Source organism: Rhipicephalus sanguineus, chromosome 1, assembly GCF_013339695.2.
Source record: "Rhipicephalus sanguineus isolate Rsan-2018 chromosome 1, BIME_Rsan_1.4, whole genome shotgun sequence".
Taxonomy (NCBI): domain Eukaryota; kingdom Metazoa; phylum Arthropoda; class Arachnida; order Ixodida; family Ixodidae; genus Rhipicephalus; species Rhipicephalus sanguineus.
Window position 1 is genome coordinate 219,552,218 of NC_051176.1, and position 24,679 is coordinate 219,576,896.

Sequence of the window (24,679 nt, forward strand, 5' to 3'; positions counted from 1 at the left end):
CATAATATCATTGGCATGTTGTTCAGTACAAGAGGTCTTCCTCCCCCATTTAAGAGCATACAGATTTCATTTAAAATATCTGAACACACCTAATTTACACCGACTCCACAGCTTTAAATTATAGGAAATTATGCACGAACCAGGAGCCACTCCGAAGAATCCATATTCAGGGTTGATGGCTCTGAGTACACCTTGTTCATCAAATTTCATCCAAGCAATGTCATCCCCAACACATTCCGCTTTGTAACCAGGGAGAGTCGGAGTCATCATAGCCAAGTTGGTTTTCCCACATGCACTGGGGAATGCAGCAACAATGTACTTTTTTTGTCCTTTAGGATTCGTAATGCCCAAAATCTGGAGGAAGAAAGTATGTCATCGAAACAGTTATACTTTGCATTAAAAGCATTTTTGTTAAAAATATAGCAAAAGCAAGCCTTTAATAACTTATATGCAACATTTACTGTGCATACAGATTCACATATCAGTCATGCACAAGCAATGTTACTAGTATAAAGAACACTTACAAAAAAGCACACAGTTCACCAACGGGCTTGCCACATGTAACCGCATGAAAATCAATGGATACGTTACACAAGCTGCTGCTCATGTGCTGAACAAAATTGGAACATGATAGACTGCTTATCAAATAGTGCTTTACTTAATAAAAGGGTTGTTCAGATAAATGTGGCTGAGAACATTCAGGCACAATGTAGTCTTCATAAAAAAGTCAGTTTCACAGCAAAGGCAAACCAATGAATACGATAGCAACAAATTGTAGTGTTATACGAAGCGAGGCTGGCAGCTAACGATTTTGCATCCAATCTCGCGTAACTACAAAACACTGGTGTAAGAGAATACGGCCGCTCCAGGGAGAGATGCTCTCCACATAGTCACTTGGCGTTGAGAGCACAGCCCGTAGAAGGGTATACGAGCCGCCCACTGTGATGGCTGTCAAGATAGTGCGCGCGCCAGCGATCGCGACTGCACCCTAAGATCCAAAGTTCAAAGTTCAAAGTAGTGGCTGCTCGCGCGACAACCCCACCTCGAGTTGGTCGTTGGCTCGTTTGATCTCGGCTTCGGCTGGCCGAGTTAGTCGGCCCCACTCGTGCGCTTTTACCCACGGTAGAACATACAATGCACGGGGGATCCTATCAATTTGGACTTCATACGCAAGGGACATGACGGCGACGGCAAAAACCCGTCGAGACGGTCCATACAATTGCTATCGTAATAAAAAAAATTGATGTTTGACTGCCGAGAAAAAAGTTAGTCGAGCCATGCTCTTTTGCATGACAATGCGATTACCAGCAGGTGCAGAGGGCCGTTTCTGCAGTAATACACTGTTAATAGCTTACTAGCTTGTATTTTTCAACAAAATATATGGTAAACAGAGTTCACTGGTAAAAGATGCATCTGTCTTAACTATACGATTCAATCCTAGGGATTTGTATTATCAAAACTAGGCAATCGTACTGCCCTGAACACTGGGGGGGAGCAAAGAAAAGAAAAAATGGTCAATGGCCGTTCCCTGCCGAACTTTTCTGCAAATAGCCTCAAGTATATTCAGTGTTACTTACCAGCATGTGCTCAGCCAACCAGCCTTCCCTCTGCGCCAGTATGGAACCAAGACGTAGGGCAAAGCACTTCTTTCCAAGCAGAGAGTTGCCACCATAGCCACTACCAAATGAACAGATCTCATTGTTGTCAGGAATGTGTGTAATAATAGTTTTTTCAGGATTGCAAGGCCAGTTGTTCACAGGAGGTGCTGAAAACGTAAAAAAAAAGGAGTGCGAGTGCGTAAGTATGTAGGCCAAGCATGACAAAGTAAGCAATTATATGTCCTTGCTGAAGTAAAGCAAGGTGAGTGACAGCGTTGTGAAGCCTGTGGCAACACAAGTATCCAAGTAACAAACCGTGCACGAATTTGTTACAGAATGTAATAAAATATACAAATGGGCAAGTCCTAGGCTGTTAGCCAGGCAAGCAAGCACAGTCAAATCCAGACGTATCAGATTCGAGAGGGATCGTGAAACAACTTAATGTATGAATAATTCACATATGGTTATCTGAAAATTCTGCAGGCATTAGACAGTCTGTCAAGATATGAAGGATTTCCAAGGATATAACAACTGCTTAAAATAAAGAATTTGAAATATCTGGGAACGACCATCTGCTGCTGCAACATGCAAGTCACTATTAGTTTCTACAAATACAGTGTAAATTTATAAAACCAGCACACAATAATGCAAGGTTCCAAGCTTAGTGTTCACAAAGGAAAGTTAAAAATTGGAAGCACAGGTGAAGAGCGGAGGGCAGCCAAATTGGTTTGAACTCCATTAAGTACAAAGCAGAGGGTGCACACAGGGTGTTGCATGCTCACTCTTCATGGGCAACGGCTGTCCTACAGAGTGCAAGCACTTGATGAACGGGCCACTTCCTAAAGTCCGCAGCACTTCAGAGCCCATGCGAGTCATGATGCGCATGCTGGCAACCACATACGGCGAATCTGTGAGCTGAATTCCAATCTTGCTCAATGGAGAGCCAAGAGGACCCATGCTGAATGGGATCACATACATGGTCCGACCTGCACAGCAGCACAAACAATGATAGATCACAATGAAGACATTCCCGAACTCTGCATTTGCGACGAATGCATAATGGCAGGTGCAACAGCTGCACCACTACTTATAAGGTCTATTGTGTAGCCAGCACAACAGGAGCCAGCATGAACAAAAAGTGGCGCAATTAAATGTACTCCTCGATAAACACGAAGAAGCTACCTCGTTTGCTCACCTTTCATGCAACCAGGAAAGCGTTCACCGAGGGCGTTTTGCAAATCTGCTGGAGACATCCAGTTGCCCAAGGTGCCTTTGACGCCCTCTTTTGGTGTTGGGATGGTTTCTTCCCGCCTTTCCGTAGTGATGAATGTTTTGCTCTCAACACGGGCAACATCAGCTGGGTCTGTACGAGCCAAGTAGCTAATGCAAACGGAAGAGTTTGAGCAGGAATATTAAGTATCAGGAAAGAAGCAAGATTTCCTCAGTGCATAAATTTCCAAATGATTATATGGAATGGGTTATGCATTGAAAGAGCAGTATCCATTACATAAATGAGCACCTAACTCAACAATTATTCATGTGTACTGAAAGCTTTCCTGCATTTCAATATTGCAAGATACAGTAAAACCTCGGTGATACGAACCTTGTGGGGTCCCCAAAATTATTCGTATCATCCGAAATTCCTATCACCAGAAAACATGGAAAATTAGTTTGCAACAAAAGAAAACTGGCGTACTTTAACTATTGTTTCTCAGGGCAGCAGCAACATTGCGAAGGGCTTTGAGTGATTTTCCAGTAAAGCTTTTAGGCGTCGACTGTCATACTCGTACTCTTAAAAACAGGTGGGCTGTGGCCGTGACAGCCGATAGCCCCGTCCTAATCCAAGTAAGTTTTTTCGCTTGACATAAAAGTACTGCAGCAAAAGCGACTGATGAAGCACTTTGCACGCGGTAGATAAAAACCAGAAAATTTTAGAACTACCGTCCTTTGTTGTAATTATTTTATGATCGCGGTGGTGTTGGGGTTGTTTTTCGGAAGATTTACAGCCGTACCCACACAATCGGGTGGTTTGCTCAAAATTCGGAAGTCCCTCGAGCAAAACTGACAGTGGCACTGGCAGGTGTGCGCGTCCTCAGGAATAGTCTTTTTTACAGACTGGCGGCATGGCGTGCATGTCTGCACCGCTTGGGTACACGTGCCCGCGCATACTTGTCACGTCTTCCACGACAGCACGGGCAGCACCTGTTGGTACCTCCACACGGCAGCGTACGTTTGTATCAACCGTCGCGGTGACAATCTGTTTGCAACAACCGTACCCCATTACATTGCAGGGCAATGGGCCTTGGCCGGGACCACAGAAAAATTCTTATCACCCCGAAATTCGTACGAAGTGTGATCAGATCATCGAGGTTTTACTGTATTAATATATGGTTAACAAAGGCAATAGCACAGTTTATGCACAAAATACAGATGTTATTGGACAACCTTTAGATGAAAGCTCTGCAACACAAGCACAACTGTCAAACATTGCGCAGCTGTATGCATTTCTTCTCGGAATACATACAGATTATATACATATATACTTATTTAAAATAAAAATTCTGTGACAGCAAGGCAACTGTCATTTTTACACGCAAACTCTACATCAAGGCAGAAATACTTTGCCCCAGCTGAAATGAAACTGTCACGACTAATTAACAAAAACTCGTTAATTAATTTCTTAATTATTGACTTGACGGCAGTCATTTATACTGAAAAGTTGTAGTGCGTGCTAATTTATGGCATACCCATTTTTTAGAAACACAAAGTTGCACATAATGCGAGATATTCATCATCGAATTTGAAGGGCGATACCGAAACTGACGGCACCCGGCACGCAGGAAACGCAGCCTTTCGGTTATGCAAGATCAGAACTGCACGTGACAAGGATGTCACGAAATTTGAATCAAGGTGCACCGAAGCTGAACCCGGTCACAAAAATCTGCAATCATTCTGAAATTTTTGGTCTGAGCTTCTTTTCTTAGCTTATTTTTTGGGTGCAATCTGTGATGCTTATCACTTTCTTTCATAAACTACAAACAGGCACAAAGAACTATTTCGCGTGCCTGCAAGTAGACGCGCTGCAGTGGCTTCTCCCGAGTTTTATGTTTCACAGACAAAGAAAACATTGACACTGCGCTTTTCTTGCACACAGCTCAAGAGAAACAGATAAGGACCAAACACCACATGCAAAGGTAAGGCGATCCGCTGGTCTAGTGGTTATAGCGCTCGACTGCTGACCCGAAGGTCGCGGGATCGAATCCCGGCCACGGCAGCTGCATTTTCGATGGAGGCGAAAATGTCCGAGGCCTGTGTACTTAGATTTAGGTGCACGTTAAGGAACCCCAGGTGGTCGAAATTCCCGGAGCCCTCCACTACGGCGTCTCTCATAATCATATCGTGGTTTTGGGACGTTAAACCCCAGATATTAAGGCGATCCACTGGCGAAAGCGAGGAGACTTGCAGCTTTTCAAGAAAAGCTACAGCCATGACGTGCCTTCATTCAAATTTCGTCACCTACCTGTCGCGGGTAGTTCCAGTCTGGCGTAACAGAGCCGTCACATTTCGCACACGTTCAGTTTCTATATTGCCCTTGCAATTTGATGAATATTTCAAACTGCGTGCAACTTTTGCGATGTCTAAAAAATGGGTACGCCATAAATTGTCATGCACTACAACTTTCTAACATAAACAACAGCCCCCAAGCCAATAATTAAAAAGTTAGAGAGTTTTTGTTCATTATTCACAACAGGGTCATTTCAGCTGTGGCAAAGTATTTCTGCCTCAACGTACAGCTCGTGTGCAAAAACGACAGGAGCCTTACTGCCATAGGATTTTTATTAAAAATCTATTTTGTCTAAAAAAACACCCTGTGTGTGTGTATGTATATATATAAAATCATTTCAATGGATTTTCAGACAGCATTTCACAAAGTTTCACATAAAAATATTACTGAATAAACCAGATCACATTTTGAAAATCAACAGCAATTCGTTCCCTAAATGAAACCAGTTCTTGCAAAGTTCTTGTTTCTTCTGGTGTACCCCAGGGCTCCAACTTGGGACCTCTTCTGTTCCTAATGTTCATTAATGACATTGTCACTAACCTTTCTTTTGATGCGAGGTTGTACACAGATGATTACGTGTGATACACGAGATTACTTTAAGTGGAGGATCAGATTAGGCTTAATAATGAATTTGGCAAAGTTGTTGATTGCTGCAAATCATGGAAAATGGAAATAAATTATCACAGAACCGTTTATAAGAACACATTAAACAGCAATCCTTTGCGTTTTCAGTACGATACTAATAACGAGTCTAACAGAATTTTCGGAATACAAGTACCTTGGATTGTGGATAACAAATGATCTAACCTGAGATAAACACAGTGACAATTACAGGGTAATATCTCCGTAAACTTTTATTTCTTAAACACTCGTCAAAGTATTCTGCCCCTCCTATACACATGCTAGCATATGAAGCACTTATATGACCATTAAAGTAATATGCAATAATAACATGAGACCCTTTCACTAAGCGTAATATTGACCAACAAAAGTGCGAAAGAAAGCTTTACATTCTATTTATAACTCATATGGGTGGATGTCAGTCTGAATTATTAACAAGTCTACAATTATATTGTAGATAGAAACCGCATATTTAAACAAATTTTTTTATCAATTATTGCACAGAGATTTAAATGTTGACAACTGTAACATTATTCAGTTTTCCTGTGGCTACGCCACTCGTAAGCGACACAGTAAGACGATAACTCCTAACTTCACAAATTGATTGTTACAGGTATTCCTTTTCCCAAGAAATGTTATAGACTGGAATAATCTTTCTAATGATGCCGTATCACAACGCTCACTATCACTACTTGAAAGTAGCCTCGCTTAACCCTCACTAATCATTCCTTTGTATAATATGTTACTTAGAATCCTGCATGCAGAAGCTGCTGAGAGTAGATGTGGCACGCACCAGTTCCGGTACTTTGGCAGTGGCACGATACTGCCAGCCTTGAGCATGAGGTCGAGCAGGTGGTTGTTCTCGGCCTCGCTGCCATCGCAGATGTGCACGGCACTGGGTTGGCACAGGCGCTGCTTCTCCTCGACGTAGGCGCGAACATGATTTGGTAGCGCCGACAGCGTGGCAGGCTGAGGCTGTTGATGGAGTGTCGTCGACGTACTCAGCGCGCGAGCGCACGCGCTCACGGGAGCCAGCTGCGACTGCAAGCATTTCAGGGACCTGCACAGAACAGTGTGCTGCAGTTCAGAGAACGTCGAGGGCTGCAACTGCCCTAAAACACGTGACCCGCATAACGAGCAACTTTGCAGCATGTTAAGTGTCAGGCTGTTCAGACGTCATGTACTCTAGTGCCCGCTCATGCGCTACGAAGTTGCATTAACAGCAGCTCACGTTCAATTCCTGCATTTCCGAATGCTTCTAAAGAAACACGGATGTGCCATTACCGCACGTACAGCTTTGTCCATCATTCCCATCGTACCTTTTATGCAGCTGGACAGAGCCAGGCCAGAGGGGTCAGCTAGGGCGCCCGCCCCCAAACTTTTCCACGGAGGGCCAAACTTGCCCACCGAGTGTGGGACCAGAGGTGGAAAATGTATCGCCATCGAAACAGCGCTGACTGGACAGACCACTTATTTGCAACATTAAAGGTCTTGCCATACATGTGGCTGAGAACAGAGGAACCGCATCAACCCTTCACAGCGTCTACGCAACCGCAGAAGACATTGTTATCGCACCAGCAGTCTTGAGGACGCTTATTCAAGGTGGGTAGCGTATTCACGCCGAAGAGGCGCACAGATAAGCTCGTGCAAGTGGCTTCCTGATACCATCCAGACGACGAGTCTAGAAGATATCAGACGTCACCTTATTCCACCAAAGAAAGGATGCGCGTTATATTATCGATAGTCCATGTGGACGAATGCCCGTGAATTTCCATGAAAACCGCCAGCATACAAGCGGCAGTCGCCAAGTGCACTTTCTTTCGAGAGAGTTGTGTCAAGGCGGTCGGTCAGTCCCAGCGGTCAAAAGAGCCGCGCGTGCACACCAGGTGCCGTCTGCAGCGACTAACGGCTAGATAGAGGAGCTTAAAAAAGGATGATCAAAAAGAAGCACTGAACGACGTGCCGAGAAAAGGCTGCGTGCAGACGCCAGTCTAGACAAATGTTACGATGGAACATATGAAACAACTATCTGAACGACGATTAGTAAGGTCACTGACAGGGTTCGCGTAGATACATCACAAAAAACGAAAAACGAAACTGCTTCGCTGACCCGATACTACAAGTGCTGCATACAGGTCGCTAAACAAAGGTAAGCAAGCGTTCTGTTAAACGTCGCGTCGGTTCCTACATACGGCTAACGTGCGGCTAACGGCTAACGTGACCGGGGAAGTGACCGTACAAAGGCGATGAGCGTAGACGCAATGTGACGCCCGAAAGCGTCAGCCGGTGCAGCATTGCAAAGAGGGCCGCGCAGCTTCGATTGTGCATGAAAGGTCACCCCGAGAATATACGGAACTTCAACATGAGACCAATCACGGCCTGTCCAAGGAGCACAATTAACAATCGTTGTGAATTATCCTGGATATTGCGGGCGCCTCCCGCATTCCCTGCTTCGCTAAAGCTGATCGAGATGGTTATTCGTCCGCGTTTAGGTATCACGGCACTCGTAGCCAGCCGCCACTATAGAATTCACGTGTAGCACCAACCAGAGCTGCTCCAGCCTTGTAAAATTTGCGCTTCATCTGCCCTCGACAGATATGCAGCGGCGGAGAGTACCCACAGATTTGACAGGTTTTGCAGGCAAGGATAACTTCAGCTTGAACTAAAGCCCCTTGCGAGAAATACACAACAAATGATTACCTTGGAGCAACAGAACACATAGGACAGGAAGGCGTGGACACAAACTAGTAGCTGTGCCTCAACGCCTTTGTGTTCTGTGTGTTCTATTGGGCGAACAAATACCAAACAGCACGAGGCGCTATGCTACGTGCATTGAACATGCACTACTGCAATGTTACGCTGCGGAATTACAACACCGCACATAATAAATAGGCAAGGAAATACATATTTTACCAACCGCCACTCTGTACAGTAATCCCCCTCGCCCCCACCCGGTCCCAACTCAGAGATGTCTGCAATGGTAATTCGAACTGTAGACAGTACAACTCGGATCAGGGGCCCGCGCGTGAGTAGGTCAGTATTCGCGAATACTGCGGTCGGCTTTGTCTATAGGACAAACCACAAGTGGCAACGGCAGTCTTGCAGCACTGGCGCCGAAATCAAATGGAAATAAAAAAGCTGCGGTTCTCTGTGCTCGACTCGGGAAGACAAAATAAGCGCATTCTGAAAGGTTACTTCCATAACGCGATCCTACGTGTATTGAACGTCGAATAACGCTTCATACCCGACCATTACACATAATTTCAGCATTGTATCACTTGCCAACCCTCTAAGCAGCTATCATTCTGGTTGGCTAGTTTGTGGGAATTAACGTCCCAAAGCGACTCCTGTTATGTGAGACACCGTAGTGGAGTGCTCCGGATATTTCGGGCGATCATTCTGAACGCTGCAATTGAACCAATATATTCAGTACAAAAAGTTGATCCAAAGTTTACAGCCACAAATTTGAGGCGAATTATGCAACTGGAAATAGGTAGCGCACAGATCGGCATGCCATCAAGCGCCGACGGGTAACCGAGGAAACGATCAACGCGCGCATTCATGCAAAAGCGCGACGAAACAGGGCGAGCCGGCAAGATTGCGTTCTCCTCACCGTCCACTGTCCCGTATGCCGTCCGAAGTGGGGCCTACGCGCAGGCCAGTCGCGGCAGTGCTCTGGCGCACCATGAACTGCGTCGATCCGGAGGCAGACATTTCCGAACTACACGCGACTTCGAATGCTTCGAGTGTGCGGCTACGGTCCTGGCTGTGCTCATCACTAGCTCGTCTCGGCGCCATACCGGCTGCTCTTATAGCGCCGCTCTGCCCTCGCCCCTCTCCTCGCCCACCAGCGCTGATCCAATGGCAGCCGGCGGCTGATGCGACGTCACACACTCGGTGACGCTGCGACGCAGTGCTCAAGTGAAACTGCCTCCCGACGTCAGCGCGGGTGGAAAACGAGTGGTTTAGCCGTGTTTATTTATTTTTTTCGTTGGCCCCTTATCCTCGTGACTTGCTTCCTTTTTTTCGTATCTGTTCTCCCCTTTCGCGCCGGCGAGATCCCCAATGCTCTCGCTATTTTGCAGCCCGCAAGGGACATCATCTGGAACACTGATTAAACCTCGCCAAACAGTGCCTCATCATGCTCGTGTAGCAGCGCGATATCAACGCGACTACACAGGAAGACCGAAAAAGAAAACAAGCAAGAAGAGTTGGCAGACGCTCAGCCCTATTGCGTCTACTAACGCGTAGCATCAGCGTTCACATGACATAATCAAGGAATGTCAAAAACAGATACAGACAGGCGGAACAAGGCCTTTGCGACAGCGCTGCTGCCCACGTGCGATCCTTCCTGGATTTTAGCTGACGACGTATTTGTTCTACGACAGTTACGTGGTGTTAAACAGGAAGAAGTGAGCCAAGAAAGAACTGAAGATAAGCAAGGCCTCTTGACGCGCACAGGAAGCGGCAGGTCCTATGCAGTTGCTGGGGCAATAAAGGGCGGATACGCACCTTGTCAGCCTCCTGAGCTTTTCAAGAAAAGGCTCCATGCCGTAAATTAATACTATTAATACAAAAATTATGGGGTAATTATGGACCTGCAAGCATTTCAGGGATATATGAGGCGCGCCGCAGTGGGGGGACTCCGGGTCAATTTTGACCGCCTGGGGTTGTTTAACGCATATAAACCAAGTACACGGGTTTTCTTGTATTTCGCCCCCACCGAAATGCGGCCCCCATGGCCACTGCAGCGAGCGAGTTACTAGCGGTCACAGTTGATGCGGTCACAGACAGTCTTCGGGGTCACAGTGGCCCCGAAGAAAAATTGATTTGAGATAAGGGTCGGCGTGCGGTAAAAATACTCAGCCTGCTAATAACACAACGGATCCATGCGTGAATTATTGAAGATTACTTTTCAAGCACTGCGAGCTCGCAAGAAAGAGCAAAACAGAAAATAATAATAAAACAGGTGCTCCTGCAGCGCGCCTCATCAAAGCTCTGTATACCAGTGAATAAAAAAGCACGGTTGTTAACCGCAAATACTTTATGCTGCAACCCATGTCATTGCCTTCTAATGAACATGCTACATCAAGCAGCAATATCACGATGGTGACCGATATGAACGCAAGCGAAATACTTCTCTACAAAAAAACCGGATAAACAAAAACAAAACCACAATCTCACGATCGCGCGTGAGGGTACAGTGTGTGTGTGTGTGTGTGTGTGTGTGTGTGTGTGTGTGTGTGTGTGCGTGTGTGTGTGTGTGTGTGTGTGTGTGTGTGTGTGTGTGTGTGTGTGTGTGTGCGTGTGTGTGTGTGCGCGTGTGCGTGTGTGTGTGTGTCAAGAGCGCCTGACAAATGCCTACCTCTCTCACGCCGCTACACTTTAAGTAAAACCACGCGCGTATATGAATGCGAAATGCGTAAAACAATGCAGAGTCGGATGAACACACCGCGGCAGGTACGAGAGCACAGCCGGGTGTGATCAAAACGTGAGCCTGCTTTTAACATGCTCAGCCCTGCAAGAAAAGCGCCACGCGCCAGCAGAACAGCTAAAGGCAGTCGCTAACTTCAAGCACTGAAGGAATCTCTGCGTAGCAAGCACTACTTCTGCTCTTCACCAAACACACAGATGCGACACTGAAGAACAAGGTGCAAATGCGTTACAGCTCCAGCTAACCACACACTAAAGCGGCTTTGCTCGACGCACGGCCGGGAAGGCTGCGCACAAAAAGACCCGCTGAACGCGCCGTGCAGGGCAACGTTTATAGTTCTATAAACGTTGGTGCAGGGCGCATCGGTTCCGAGAGGAGAAATGACAGTCTTCAGGAGCGGAACCTGCCCACGAAGCGTTCGCTCAAACGGTCACCGGCGTCCTGCCACGCGGCACTCGAGCTATTTAGACCATAGTCCGAAAAGAAAATAAGGCTTGTCCTACTGCTTGAGCAGGTGGGCACACTGCAGCGAGCCTATATGCTTATCACACGCTTGAGCGGGTCCAAAGCTGAGATTTATATACACCCTGTCGACAGAAAGACCGAGGGAGAGGAGAACTGCCCAGCGGTGCGCAAAAGCGGAAACGCTCGAGCATCCCTGCCTGGACGCAGCCGCGCCACGCAAGGCGGCGTGCTTTGTGCGCCTCTGTACATTCTCTTGGGGCGATCACTGCTAAACTAGACCGGTGCTGGTTTTCCACTGTATGCCAGCTGTCCTGCAGGCAGCGGGAGAGCACATTTTGGCGTAGAGCAATAAAGAGGTCATTCTTCAACTACCCGTGACGGCCTAAGCAGCAATGGCTTCACTGTAACCACTCTATACCATTACCACCCTGGAAAAACTTCAGATGTGCTTGTGCATATCGCCTATCCAGGGTGGTAACCCCGCCCTGTAATGGTGTACGCTGAAATGACAGTTGCAGGTGCTCACTCTTACCTACTGAACGTGAACAGCCATGCACAAAACGACAAAAATGCTGAAGGCACCACCTAAAAGCCTAAACTTCGGCCTCTACAACGAATCAGAGGAAACTGGCTTAACAAATTTGACTTCTGAAATCAATAGCAGCTTAAATACCATTAAAGAAAATCACATCGCACAAGATTTTCCGAGCCTCATCGGTGGCATCGCGCACAGCTGGGAAGCTGACTGCGGCACGATGGACCCCGGCTTTAATAACGCTAGAGTCACTGCTAAGTCAAACTGCAACAATAGTGCTCTGGTGCTATCTCGCTCTCCACATTGGTTTGGGGGGAGAGGGCTCACGATGCCCCCCATGTAAACGATGAATGTGTTAGCTTACAAAAATTCAGCGCTAGGAATTTAGTTCACTATAAGCCGCAAAACGGGGGTGAATGCGGCCCCTGTTTTTACCATAGCAAAATCCGAGGGAAGTGAAACAATCGTGAAGATAAAATAACGCACAGAGTTTTCGGATATTCGGACATTTCATCGAGAACTTCACTTCGTTATTTGAAATCAATAGGCAGTATGCAACTCAACAGGGGCGTAGCCAGCAATTTTTTTCGGGGGGGGGGGGGGGGGGTTCACCCATACTTCATGTATGTTCGTGCGTGCGTTTGTATGTATGCGTGCATATATGCGCAAGCAAAATTGAAAAATTTCGGGGGGGGGTTTGAACCCCCCGAACCCCCCCCCTTGGCTACGCCCCTGCAACTCAACAAACAGTATCTAGATGACCGAGTATTATTCGAAAGCATATGCTAGCTACTCCAGGACTCCGTGGTGAACGGCAAAGACAAGGCGTACGTATGGAACGTAACTGTTTCAACAAAGAACGTCACAAATAACAATGACGCCTGTAGAATTACTCAAGGCTAAATATCTGCCTGTAATCACCGAGACATGCCACGCACGCGCTGAAGGCAGGTATTGCGAAAAACACGCACATGTATCCTTGACCGTACTTGCACTAAAGCACGACACTATCTTGCCATGCCTGAAACTTCAATGGCAGGTGAACGACTGTCGTTCCCTACACAGATCAAACACCGTGTAAAACCGCAGGAAATCGCTTTCTCCAGATAACGATAAGCAGCCCATCCTTTTGCATGTAAAGCCGGAAAGTCCGAAGGCCCAAGGGGCTTGGGTCAGCTTGTGTAGCAACGCAAATGAAAGACACGAACTGGCCCGATCCATCACGCTTATTTCAAGTTGGCGAATTTTATAACGCACATAATCCAAATTTCGCAGCCAAACATGTTTACGTGCAACCAAGCATGAACGATATATCTGGCCTCATCGGCGTTTCGATGATCCATAGAAAAGAGTAAAGGTAACGCTATTTTGTCACCTATGACAAAATATTTAGGCGAGCTAATTATTGTTACCATAAAATATGTTCAGAATCGTTCCCTCACTGATGCAAGTAATAACAGCGCAGTCAGACAATAACGAACCACTCGAAGCTTTTCACATACGTCACTATAATACTATAACTTTCACACCATAAACAAGTGACTTGGTAAAGGCGAAAGCAAAACATTTAAGCAGGTTGAGGGATATTATTCGATACGCGTTAAGTTGTAAACAAAAAAAAATCTGAAGCGAAACTGCTAGCCGGCCTAGTTGGAACGAATTCATTGTGGTACTTGCGCGAAAACAAACGGGGACGAAGAAAGAAGACACACGGACAAGCGCACAGATCCCGTTGGGCTTTTAAGCAAACGTTTTTTCCAAAAATAAATCAGTTGTTAGATTGCGCTTGTCCGTGTGTCTTCTTTCTTCGTCCCCGTTTGTTTTCGCGCAAGTACCACAATGAAAAAAAAGTCTGTTGCCGCAGACACCTATTATACCATCGCGGGACCTGAGCGCGCGTGTTATATCTTCGAGTAATCATTACTACAAAGCAAAACACGTAGCTAAATTTCCCAGACATGTATGCGTGTCCGTGCAAGCAGAACAGCGAGCAGGCGCCGGCGCAAAGCACCCGATGTATATGGCAAGGAAGTAGAGACCGGGCATCGCAGCAGTCAGCTAGAATGGCTATCTGCGGGTAGAAACAGCCATCTTAAATTTCACCCCTTGTGACGTCTCAATCGCACAATGATAGCGACGTCTCCCACAGCAATACGCCGGCCATTGTCTTCACGCGTTCCACCAGACGGTTCGCTCGCCGCGCCTGGCCAGACGCGGTATCGTCGTGTCCGCGCTAGCGTTACAGATGCCCAACGTATTCGGTTGCTAAGGCCCCAGACCGCTGCGCATTCCACAGAGATGCCCGTACACGCTGCGCACCGTGATGAAATGAGGCGCGGGAACGCATCAATAGCAACCGGTAACTCGGGGCAGCCGGCAACATTGGGACTTGACGCATCAATAGCAGCCGGTAACTCGGGGCAGCCAGCAACAGTGGGACTTGAAACGCTATTCCACGCTGTATACCATTGGCGTAGCCGAAGGGGGGTCAACCCACCCCCTCCCTCCGCCCGAAAAAAAAATGCCTGGCTACGCCCCTGCTGTACACGGTATACACAAGAACAAGAACTCTTGCAAAACAAGTTCTCAGCGTTCGTCTAGGTCAGGGGTCTTAAACTCACCTCGGCTAGCGGGCCGATGTCACAAAATTTAATCCCTCAAGCCCGACCCGGCGGGCGATCCAGGCCAGAGGGTTCCTGGAATAAGGGACCCTCCCACCTTCACTCACAAATATCTCTGCAATAAATGTTTTCTATCTCTCTCTCAAGGGCCGGGACCGCGAACATGGTTGGACTAGGGGAGAAAAGGGGGGGGGGGGGTATGGAGAGTTTGAACAAAATGTCACCTAACGTTGCCATTTGAAAGAACGCCTTTCCCATGTCTCATATTTGGGTCATTTCTGAAGTGGATTTGACGTCAGGTATCGAAAAACATATCGATACTGATCGCCACAATGGCTAAAATCTGGATGCCGATTTCGAAATATAACGTTTTCGTTCCACGGTAATGTTCCGACTGACCGCAAGGGGTAACTCACGAAAAAAAAAAAAATGATGCTTGAGACCAGTCTTGTCTCTGCAGCTCACCCGAACAAAGCGTTATTAATTGCAATGGGCGAGAAAATAATGCGAGTACCATTTGGCAAAGTCACAAAAAATTAGAAGACGCAAACCACCAAGAAGGGTATATCCTTCTTGGTGGTTTGCATCTTCTAATTTTTTGAAGCATGCACCAACTAGCCCAACATGAAGTTTTACTGAAGTCACAAAGCTTTATTCCTTGTGAAGCCGCGGGCCGCATGTCTGAGACCCCCGGTCTAGGTCATGCCACGTAAAACATGACGGCTGGAATCCCTGCAGCCCAATAACAAATCATCCGTACGAGTACGAACACGACCAATTAGCAAGGATGACGCGAGTTTCGCAAACAGCCTCTTCAAACAATAGGCAGTTATAGTTTAGCGTTAGCGTGATAGCGGGGGTTAAGGGAATAGCGTTACCGTGCCGCAAACGTTCGTTAAGGACAGAGCGTTTTAGTAAAGCAGAATAGCGTTTACGTGCACACCAGGCGTGCACACAGGCGTCACCTAGCGGAGGGTGAATGCGTTAAAGAAAGTGAAAATAATAAAAAACTGCGCGTGCTCGCCTGTATACCTGCACGCAGCAATATTACAACAATAAAAGTAAATAAATATGCAGCACGCACCAAAAGCGAAATTTCTTATGTTGCAGATTTGTTTACGCCGATCTGCTAGTTAGGCCTAGGGACGTTCGAAATGGGAAGCGAAACTACGCTAAGTTATCAAAACTACACTAAGTTATCCGTAATACTTGGTCGTCGAAGCTATTCTGAAGGCAAGCGAAGCCATTTTACTCAGTCGTTTGCTACGAAAGAATTGGATCCGCCCAGAGCAGCGCTAAATTCAGTTCGAAGAGGGCGTCCAAAACAGCCGCCATGTTTTACGTACGCTACGTTAACCACGCAAACATGGTAACGCTAAATCTGAAAAAGAGCATGCGTACGGTAAACGCTACGGGTCGTTTAGCGTACTGCGCATGCGGGTTTCGATCCCGCTATTCCGCAAAGCCGGCTAAACTGCCTAACAATGCAGCCGTGTGCTAGAGGCCCGGTGCTTCACACAATGCGCATGACACGGATTCTTTTTTGTTTTAAAGCAAGCGCACACCTTTCACGTCTGACATCACACTCGCACGGTAGTTTTTTTTTTTTTTTTTCTTCCCTTCTTGCGATAGGAAGTCAGATGTGCGCAACACGCAGCCGTCACACCGAGCAGTCAGTGAATAAACACTGCGTTGTTCACCGGACTTCCGCTAGAATATTTTGCCATCAAGGTGAACATGTGTCCCCCAACAGCGCATAGCAGCAAAACATTTTGTCGCGTTTCTTCGCCCTTCGTAGCGCCAAAAGCTTTCACACAAACGACAAGGCAAAACGCGCGACTCCGCCGTCTGCTAGGCAACAAGGCTGATTGCTCCGATTGACCACACTGCGAGGAGGTTACATTCGCCGTGGCTCGGCTTTGGCGGCAACGCTCTCTCTGCATGGGTCCGCTATGAGACAGACAGCTTGGTGCCTGGCTTCGGGCCAGTTTCGCAACCTCCCGTCTGTACACCCGCGGGAAATCTATGCCGCAAGAGAAGGCTGACGTAAGCGAGCAGGGAGATAAGGTTTTTTTCGCCGCGTAAACAACAACAAGATCGCCAGCAAGCAGACATGCGACAGCCCGGAAAGCTCATCGTGCGAAACTGCAGTGGGGAAAAAAAAGTAAAACGTTTCAAAAAAAGAAAACCTCGCACATATAGACGCGAACAGCTGACAATGCTATACCTGCGTACGACGCAAAAGCGCGCACCATTGCATCACGTACACGCCGTCCCCCGTGCAAGCTCTTCCGATCAGCGCGCAGCTGCACCGTGCTACCACCTCGCCAAGTGGTAAACACCGGCACGAGTACGGCACACATACTTCTCATCTAAAATGCAAACAATGGGCAGTCTCGGTTTACGCAAAAGAGGAAGCCCGCGCACAAGCCGTGTGCTCGCAGTTACTAAGAATGTTCAAGCTCGCCACATGCAGCAGCGCACGCTCCAAGTCGCTTCACTTGGCGTCTGCCTGTCTTGATTAAAAAAAATTTTTGAACTAAAGAAATTAAGTATCCAAGAGCCAAGATACATTACTTCGGGTGACTTCGGATTAGGTAGGTTAAGGGTGAAGAATTACGAAGGAATAAGTTCCACAACTACATGACAACTCTTGCTGAAGTATACAAGCTCTGGCGAATTCTACGGCAATTTTCAAATAGCCAACGTCAAGATAGCTTGCTCGGTTGACCGTCGTTAGGCAGTACATTAAACAGCCAATCGCGCTGCGCCTATCTGTCCAAGTAAAATTCCAGAGCTGCACAGATGTGAATGTATTTTGACAGCACAATTAACGTCAGTTCTTTGAACCGTACCGCCGTTGACCTCGGACAGACCTGTTTGCGCCGATTTAGGTTCGCAGTTAATTATGGCGAAACGCTTGCGCTACTACGTTCGTATTACAACGGGCCTCGTGCTGTTCACAAGATTTTCGTCAGCAAAAACAGGTTCCGAGGTGTTCCATCATGACATGTATTGTTCAACGACCGCATGAAGAGGGCTGCTCTCGAAAAAGCTGTCAAGCGAAAATGCACTGACCTATACCTATGAACACCTAACATTGCCCGAATTATTATTATTTTTTTAACCTTCAAAAGCTTTACATGGCGGCGCCACTACACAGGCCTTTTTAATTATAAAGTCTGCCGCCTGCAATAGGAAAGCTAAAGGGACCTATGTAATGAGAAACACTAAATCAGTTTAGACCGACAGTCTCTACTTGTTACAAATAGTTTCGTTCATTTTGCGATAAAAGGTTGTTTACCATGAATAAGCAAATGAAGGTCATGGCTAAATTTATTGAATTCCGCAACGGAATCTCCGCGTTCGTACGCTTATGACGCCTTATCTGGGGACTTGTTGCTAAGTTCTTGAATCGAGCTAAGTTTAGACTGTGGTCCAATATATATTATGATGTAGGACACCTTTACCCATAAAAAAAAATGATAACTATATGCGTGGCAGACGCCGTCAAATTACTATATAAGACATCTCGGTGAGCTACAAGGCGGTGGCGCCAGCCGTCTTTCGTCCGCGGCCTTTTCTAGATTACCAGGATGCTCAGGGTAAAAGTGGAACTTTAAATGTCATTAGAAAAGTTTATTCGCGAATACAGCTCAAACGAGTAAATTACACTTCTAAAACACTAAAAAAATACTGGAAAGAATAACTTATCAGCCTTAACTGGTTCAGCATTACTTTTTTTTATTAAGGCGAAAGCCTTAGGTGCCTCATCAAGCGCGAAAATTGACCGGCGTCCCCCGTCGGTGGCGTCAATACGAGTGATGCAAAAAATCATAACGTGATGACGTCACCATGACGCCAGAGACGCCAAAATTTTGCAATGTCATCATGACGTCACTGTGACGTCATCACAATGCTGATCCCGGAGGCAGTGCAAAACAAGGGTAATTAGTTGCAGAAAGCTTTCGGAGGGGGGAGCGAGAGGTTCAATACATTGACATAGAAGAAAAAAAAGATGGCTTTCGCCTTCGAGTCGACTGAGAAGGACGCATAAGGGACCCTGTGAGTTTTTTAGTATCATAATTAGTTTTTTCTTTAAGTTTTATACAGCATATCGGAGGACACTGCAAATAAAACACTGTGGCTGCGAATACGATTTAGCTGTCCGAAATCTACTTAAGTGAACCAAACGAAATTGCCCATGAAGTCAATCAAGCACCAATACCACTTCTCATGTCACCTATCTGGTACATTACTGGAAATGAACAGAGGCGAACATATAAAAGGGTAAGTCATACAGTGAAGGGGGGAGGGGGTATGCACTTGACGTCATCCGCGAGGCACGCTATTGGCCGCGAGATCGAGCGGAGTCGCCGCCTGGCGGCTTCTGGCTGAACCGCGCTTAGTGTGGATTGCGCCATGCGTCGTCTGCTAGCCACGTTGTGTTTGCATGTGCGCGTACATCATGCAGGTCCTCAAAAGGCGGTTTGTTCCGTTGCGTTAGTGCAACTTTAATCGCTCGTACGTATGCCTAACACGATCTAAAGAAGCATTTGGCCTTCATCGGTTGTATATGAACTGTAATAAGATCAGTGAGTGCGTAAGTTTGTCGAGAGTGCTGTGTGTGGTCGTCGTACCCTCCGTTCACGAGAGTCATATCGGTGTAGGTGCCGCTCTGTGGTTCAAGCGCATTGCAGAGGGCACTTGGCGTTGTCTTAAAGATGAGAACTATTAAATCTCATGTGAATGTAGCCTTTTAGCGGCTCGGTGGTAAAAAAAGGCTCTCATGCACTTGCGCGTTGTGGTTAGGTGTATAACTTCGGGACTGTCGTTTATAGGATACGCGACGAGCTTTAGTTGCATACGGTCCTCGTCCCACTACAGAGAAATATTTCTGTCAAGTCACGTCTGACACTACGGTACTTAAATTGTCCCCTAAAAAGAACAGAAACTTGAATGACACGGAAATCGCAAAACTGAGTTGCCTTGCGCAATTTTAACTTGTGGCGAAATTTGTGCAAAAACACCCGTGTACTTAAATTAAGGTACGCGTTAAAGAGCCCTGATGGTCAAAATTAATCCAAACGGCGTACTTTATATTTATGTCGTAGGAATTTCACGCGAAGCCACATCTTTTTTTCTTTACATTATCTTGAGCGTTTGTGTTGTGTTGTTATAGATTGACGGAAGGCAGCGGACATTATTCGCAAGAAAAAACGTACTTTGGTCCCGTGAAATAACCGGTCCTTTGTTGCATTACTGTAGAGCAAATAATCAATCGAAGAAAGTTCCGTGCTGTACAGTTACCTTTGTGCACTGTTACTGGAATAAAATTAAGCGTGTGCGTGTTAAACGTCTCCGTAGCCCTAAAGCGCGGTCAGCCACGTAGCTTTCCTCAGTAAACCTATCAACTGTCCTACATTTCATGGAGAACTGAATAAGGAATGCGGATGAATATTTGAACACGCCGGGCACAAAGTGCTATTAGAACTCATCGTGCAGGAATACGGGCTTTCTTTTTGTTGTGGGGTATCCAGATGAACAAGAAGTAAATAATTCAGTCGCGCTACAACAGTGCGTAGTAGGTGGAACACAAGCTAAACACGTAAAATTAAACAAGAAAACGTCATCCATTGAGAAAACGCCGACTGTTGCCGAAGGCGAGCAACCCGTTCGTTGGCAGGATGCGCTTCTCTCACAAGTAATAGTAACGTTCAGCGCGCTTCGTGCATTAATTCGGGAATGAATAGCGCACATATTACCAGAAAGCTGCAGTCAACGCATTTTCTTTGCCGGAAATCGGGTCAAATCGCTCACATCTAAGCGCTGTTGTGTGCGTTTGTATACGCGCCGACAACCGCCTATCCACACTAGCGCGGCGACGGTGCTGCCACCTGTAGCCCGATCTCGCGGCGAATAGTGTCGCCCATGGACGGTGGTCACCATATTGTCGCTCATCAGCTCGCAATGTTTTGTGGGTAAACGGTCCTTCCGTCTTGGCTCGCAGTCTCTTTTTGCTATCGACTGGTGCTTGCTTTGACGTCGACGTTCTTAAGCGCGAATGCATGCGCGTTGCATAAACATAAAAAAATCGCGTTATGAAGAAAAAGTGTACATGTGCGGCGGCATAGACCCGATCGAACTCAGCGCGACGTTCTACTGCTGCCTCGCGTCGACCTCGGCGATATCAAACACTACAACTTGTGAACAAAACAAGCTTTGTATCGTGTGCGTAATCGGAAGCTTATAAATCCCTGGCGGGGGCCATTAGCTGACGAGCCGCGCGTCATGTAGCTTTCCCATACAGCCGGATTGTTGGTGGAACAGCAGCGTAACGTAAACAGCCGAACATACGCAGCCAAATGTAAGCAGGCTGGTTTTGCTCCTTTCGAATCGCGTTTATCCTCCAGCAATCCGTGGAAACTGTGTGGATTAAGCAACCACGATGTCTTGACGGTGGGGAAGGGATCCCACATTACAGAGATTGCTACCGAACAGCATAATCGTAGCGTGTATTAGCGCGGCACAGAAAAAAAGAATCACAGCATATCCACGGAGTGAATGATGATGAGTGGGCGAAGCTGCGGAGGTTCATCGGTAAACCGTGAATCTTCCGTGAATTCTGCCCAGTACATCATCACCGAAATGAGATCGGGCGCGTTTATACTAAAGGTTCGATGAGTTATGACGACTTGCAGCTCACTTTAATTTTACATGTACGCTGTGAATTTTCATTGTTTAGAAAACCATTGCTTTAGAAAACATCTGGCGTCTTTCGTTAAGCAGCTGGCGTCTTTTCGTTTTGCTTTAGAAACATCTGGCGTTCTTTCGTTTTGCTTTTAGAAAACATCTGGCGTCTTTCGTTGGTTTATTTCATCAATCAACGGCGTTTTGAACAAAATTTTTATTGTTTAATCACGCACAGGAGAAATCTCACCAGGCACTACCTTGGAGGTAAACAATGGCTGCTAATGGGAATGAGAGACAGAAGAAGTCGGCTTTTAGCTAACACACTTCTACTAACGTTTCCTACTGGAACATGCCAATGGCTGCTAATGGGGAATGAGAGACAGAAGAATTCGGCTTTTAGTTAACGCACACGCTGCGAATTTTTTATTGTTCAACAACGCACAGGAAAAATCTCCCACCGGCACCACCTTGGAGGTCAAGATCTGGTACTAGTGTTACGACTGGTTACGCACTACGACTACGACAACTACGAGGGATAAACGGGTGTCGCCTTAAGGAGCTTCGCCCCTAAAAAAAAGAAAAAAAAGAAAAAAAGAAAACACGTCACACAAGTAGAGACACGTTCCATAATCCGTAATCGCAGCACCTACTACGTGTGTGTCGTGTTTCTTATATGTGCCGTGCTAATACACGTTACTGTTATGGATGACCAACTCGAACCCTACCGAACCGCGTTATTGCGAATCTCAGCACGGAGCTTCTCTTTTCCAGACATGTCTTCAAGGCAGTACAGCAATACAGTGAAACCTCGGTGATACGATCACGGCTCGTACGAATTTCGGGGTGATACGAATTTTTCTGTGGTCCCGGCCAAGGCCCATTAGCCTGCAGTGTATTGAAGTACGGTTGTTGCGAACCGATTTGCACCCCGCGACGTTTGATACGAACGTACGCTAGCGCACAGGTACGAACAGGTGCTGCCCGCGCTGTCGCGGAAGACCCGGCAGTCACGCGCGGGCGCGGGCATGCGCGCTGCGCGACCATCAACGGTGCGTCGTTGCCTCCGAGGTAGTGCATGCGAATCTTTGAGGCCTTTAGGCGCTTTCGCGTTTAGATTACAGATGACGTTGACGTCGCGCTTTTTTTTTTTCCGACGCGTTGACGCGGACTCTTATGCTCGAGGCAGCAGCGTCTTTGTACGCTGTTAACACGTGCCTGCCACGTCGATGCAAGCCATGTTCCCGCAATCAAACGTTCTATTAAACAAGACTGAAACTTGGGCTGCGGTTCCGTCATGAAGTCCCATTAAAGGTGTACGAAGACCCCAAGAGACGAAGCGTAGGGTCTTGGCGAAGGAGAGTGGCCTCTATGTATCGTGTGCAAAGCGCTTCTTAAGTCACTTTCGCCGCAGTATTCTATTGTCATGCAGAAAAGCGTAGTAAGATTAGGAAGGGGCTACTAGCGGTCGCGGGGCACAACACATCTGGTTCATTATATACACACGCGCCCATGCACCGTACATTTACGAGTACAAGTGTGATCGCTGACGTCTAAATACTTCACTGGCAATCATTCAGAGCTGTTCAAGACGTCGCTGCGGCCCTGAGAAACGCTAAATCAAAACGTATGCAAATTTTATTTTGTCACATAATTTTCCATGTTTTCTGGTGATACGAATTTCGGATGATACGAATATTTTTGGTAACCCCGCGAGATTCGTATCACCGAGGTTTTACTGTAATAAGGCTGTGGTAGAGGGGTGGACCCTCAAGGCAATAGGTCCAGGACACCGGTCTGTGGAGATATTGGTTTGAGGTTAGGAAAGACGCTAATTTCGGCAACACATAAGGAAGCACGGCGTAGCGACGTGGGAGGAGGGGGAGAAAAAGATAGAGAGCGGAAAGGACAGGCCTACACCAGTGGCCAGCCGAGAGGTTGCGGCACCACATGGAGCTGCCTCGCCGCAGAAGCTTCACCGCCTGCCTGCCCCAGACACCGCTGCTAGGACCGCTGCCCACCTGGGCACTTCCTGAGGGAGCATACATACACAGGGGCACTACGGGCACCTGCTTCCCGGTTACCTGGCACCTTATCTCTGAAAAACCCAGCTCCACTTCCCCTTTGGCTCTAAGCCGTCGTGCTCAGGAGGGGTTGCAGAAGATAACGTCATTTCCTTCATCCAGAACCACGTCATGAGTACCCAACACAACCTAGCGCCTGGTCGGTTGTGTAAAAAGAAGTTCGCCCGAAGGCGAAGCATTGACAACGATAACATGGTATTGCTTCGCGCTCGAGCTGTGCGCACGGTGTTCTAACAACACGAGGAAGTGACATGGTGCGACAGCACGCTCGGCTGCGCGGCAGGAATAGAGCGCCAGGAGACAAGGCATATCGCAACGCTGGCGCAATGAGGAACATCGGTAACAGCATCACAGGCGTCGAACCTCGATGCCAGTAATCAGTTTAATTGACCCGTAGCCCGTGCAGTGTTCTGATGACTAAACGCGATATAAACGCGAGAGACAGTACAGTCCAGTAATGCCATTCACTTATGCGACAATCACAACGAAGGACAAGCACCGAATCAGTCGGTTGATAAGGTAGAGAAAGTCCGGTGCACTCACCATAAGTGTTTCCGCAACACAGAGGCAACACTGTATACAGTGTCTATATCCCATACTCATATTGCGCAACGAAGCGCAGCGCCTCAGTTACTTGCGTGCGGAAGTAAAGGCGGCGAGAGGGGGTCATTGGTGCGGGAAATTGCACTACTGGCGTCTGTCAAAGAACCAATGCTATTTCGAGTTCCATAAGCGAAGTTTTCTTTCGTGTTTGCTGAAATGTCTTCACATTCTGGTGTAGCTAGACGCTCTTCGTTCTATTCACGATCTGGTTCGATTTCTAGGGAATTGGCTAAGGATTATCGCATACGCAACTGCACACCCACAGTGGCTGAAGTTCTCGATTTGAGCATATCAACAGTGGCCGCAACTAGAATGGGCCGATGCTTCAGATTACTGTTTTCAAATACCACCGAGCAGCTGATGACTCCGGGCAACAGCACGAGTGTACGACCACCATTGAGATCTACTTTGCACAAGTTATTAATCATCACCCAGACGCTTCCCTGCGACCAGAAGGATCAAC

At 47.1% G+C, this 24,679-nt stretch overlaps 1 protein-coding gene across 2 annotated transcripts in view; it reads right to left on the minus strand.

The window, feature by feature from the left end:
* LOC119372366 (phosphoenolpyruvate carboxykinase, cytosolic [GTP]) overlaps positions 1–24,679 on the minus strand; it is a 61,106-nt gene that overhangs the window by 6,604 nt on the left and 29,823 nt on the right. The window contains exons 1-6 of one of the 2 annotated variants that reach the window (XM_037642843.2): positions 9,398–9,565; positions 6,578–6,844; positions 2,794–2,978; positions 2,381–2,584; positions 1,578–1,765; positions 141–354 (exon numbers count right to left, since the gene is read on the minus strand). In XM_037642843.2, coding sequence (XP_037498771.2) covers positions 141–354; positions 1,578–1,765; positions 2,381–2,584; positions 2,794–2,978; positions 6,578–6,844; positions 9,398–9,498 — 1,159 coding nt within the window. In that variant the 5' untranslated portion in view covers positions 9,499–9,565. Of the gene's footprint in view, positions 1–140; positions 355–1,577; positions 1,766–2,380; positions 2,585–2,793; positions 2,979–6,577; positions 6,845–9,397; positions 9,566–24,679 lie in introns of those variants that run through there. The other variant, XM_037642852.2, reaches the window with a different exon arrangement.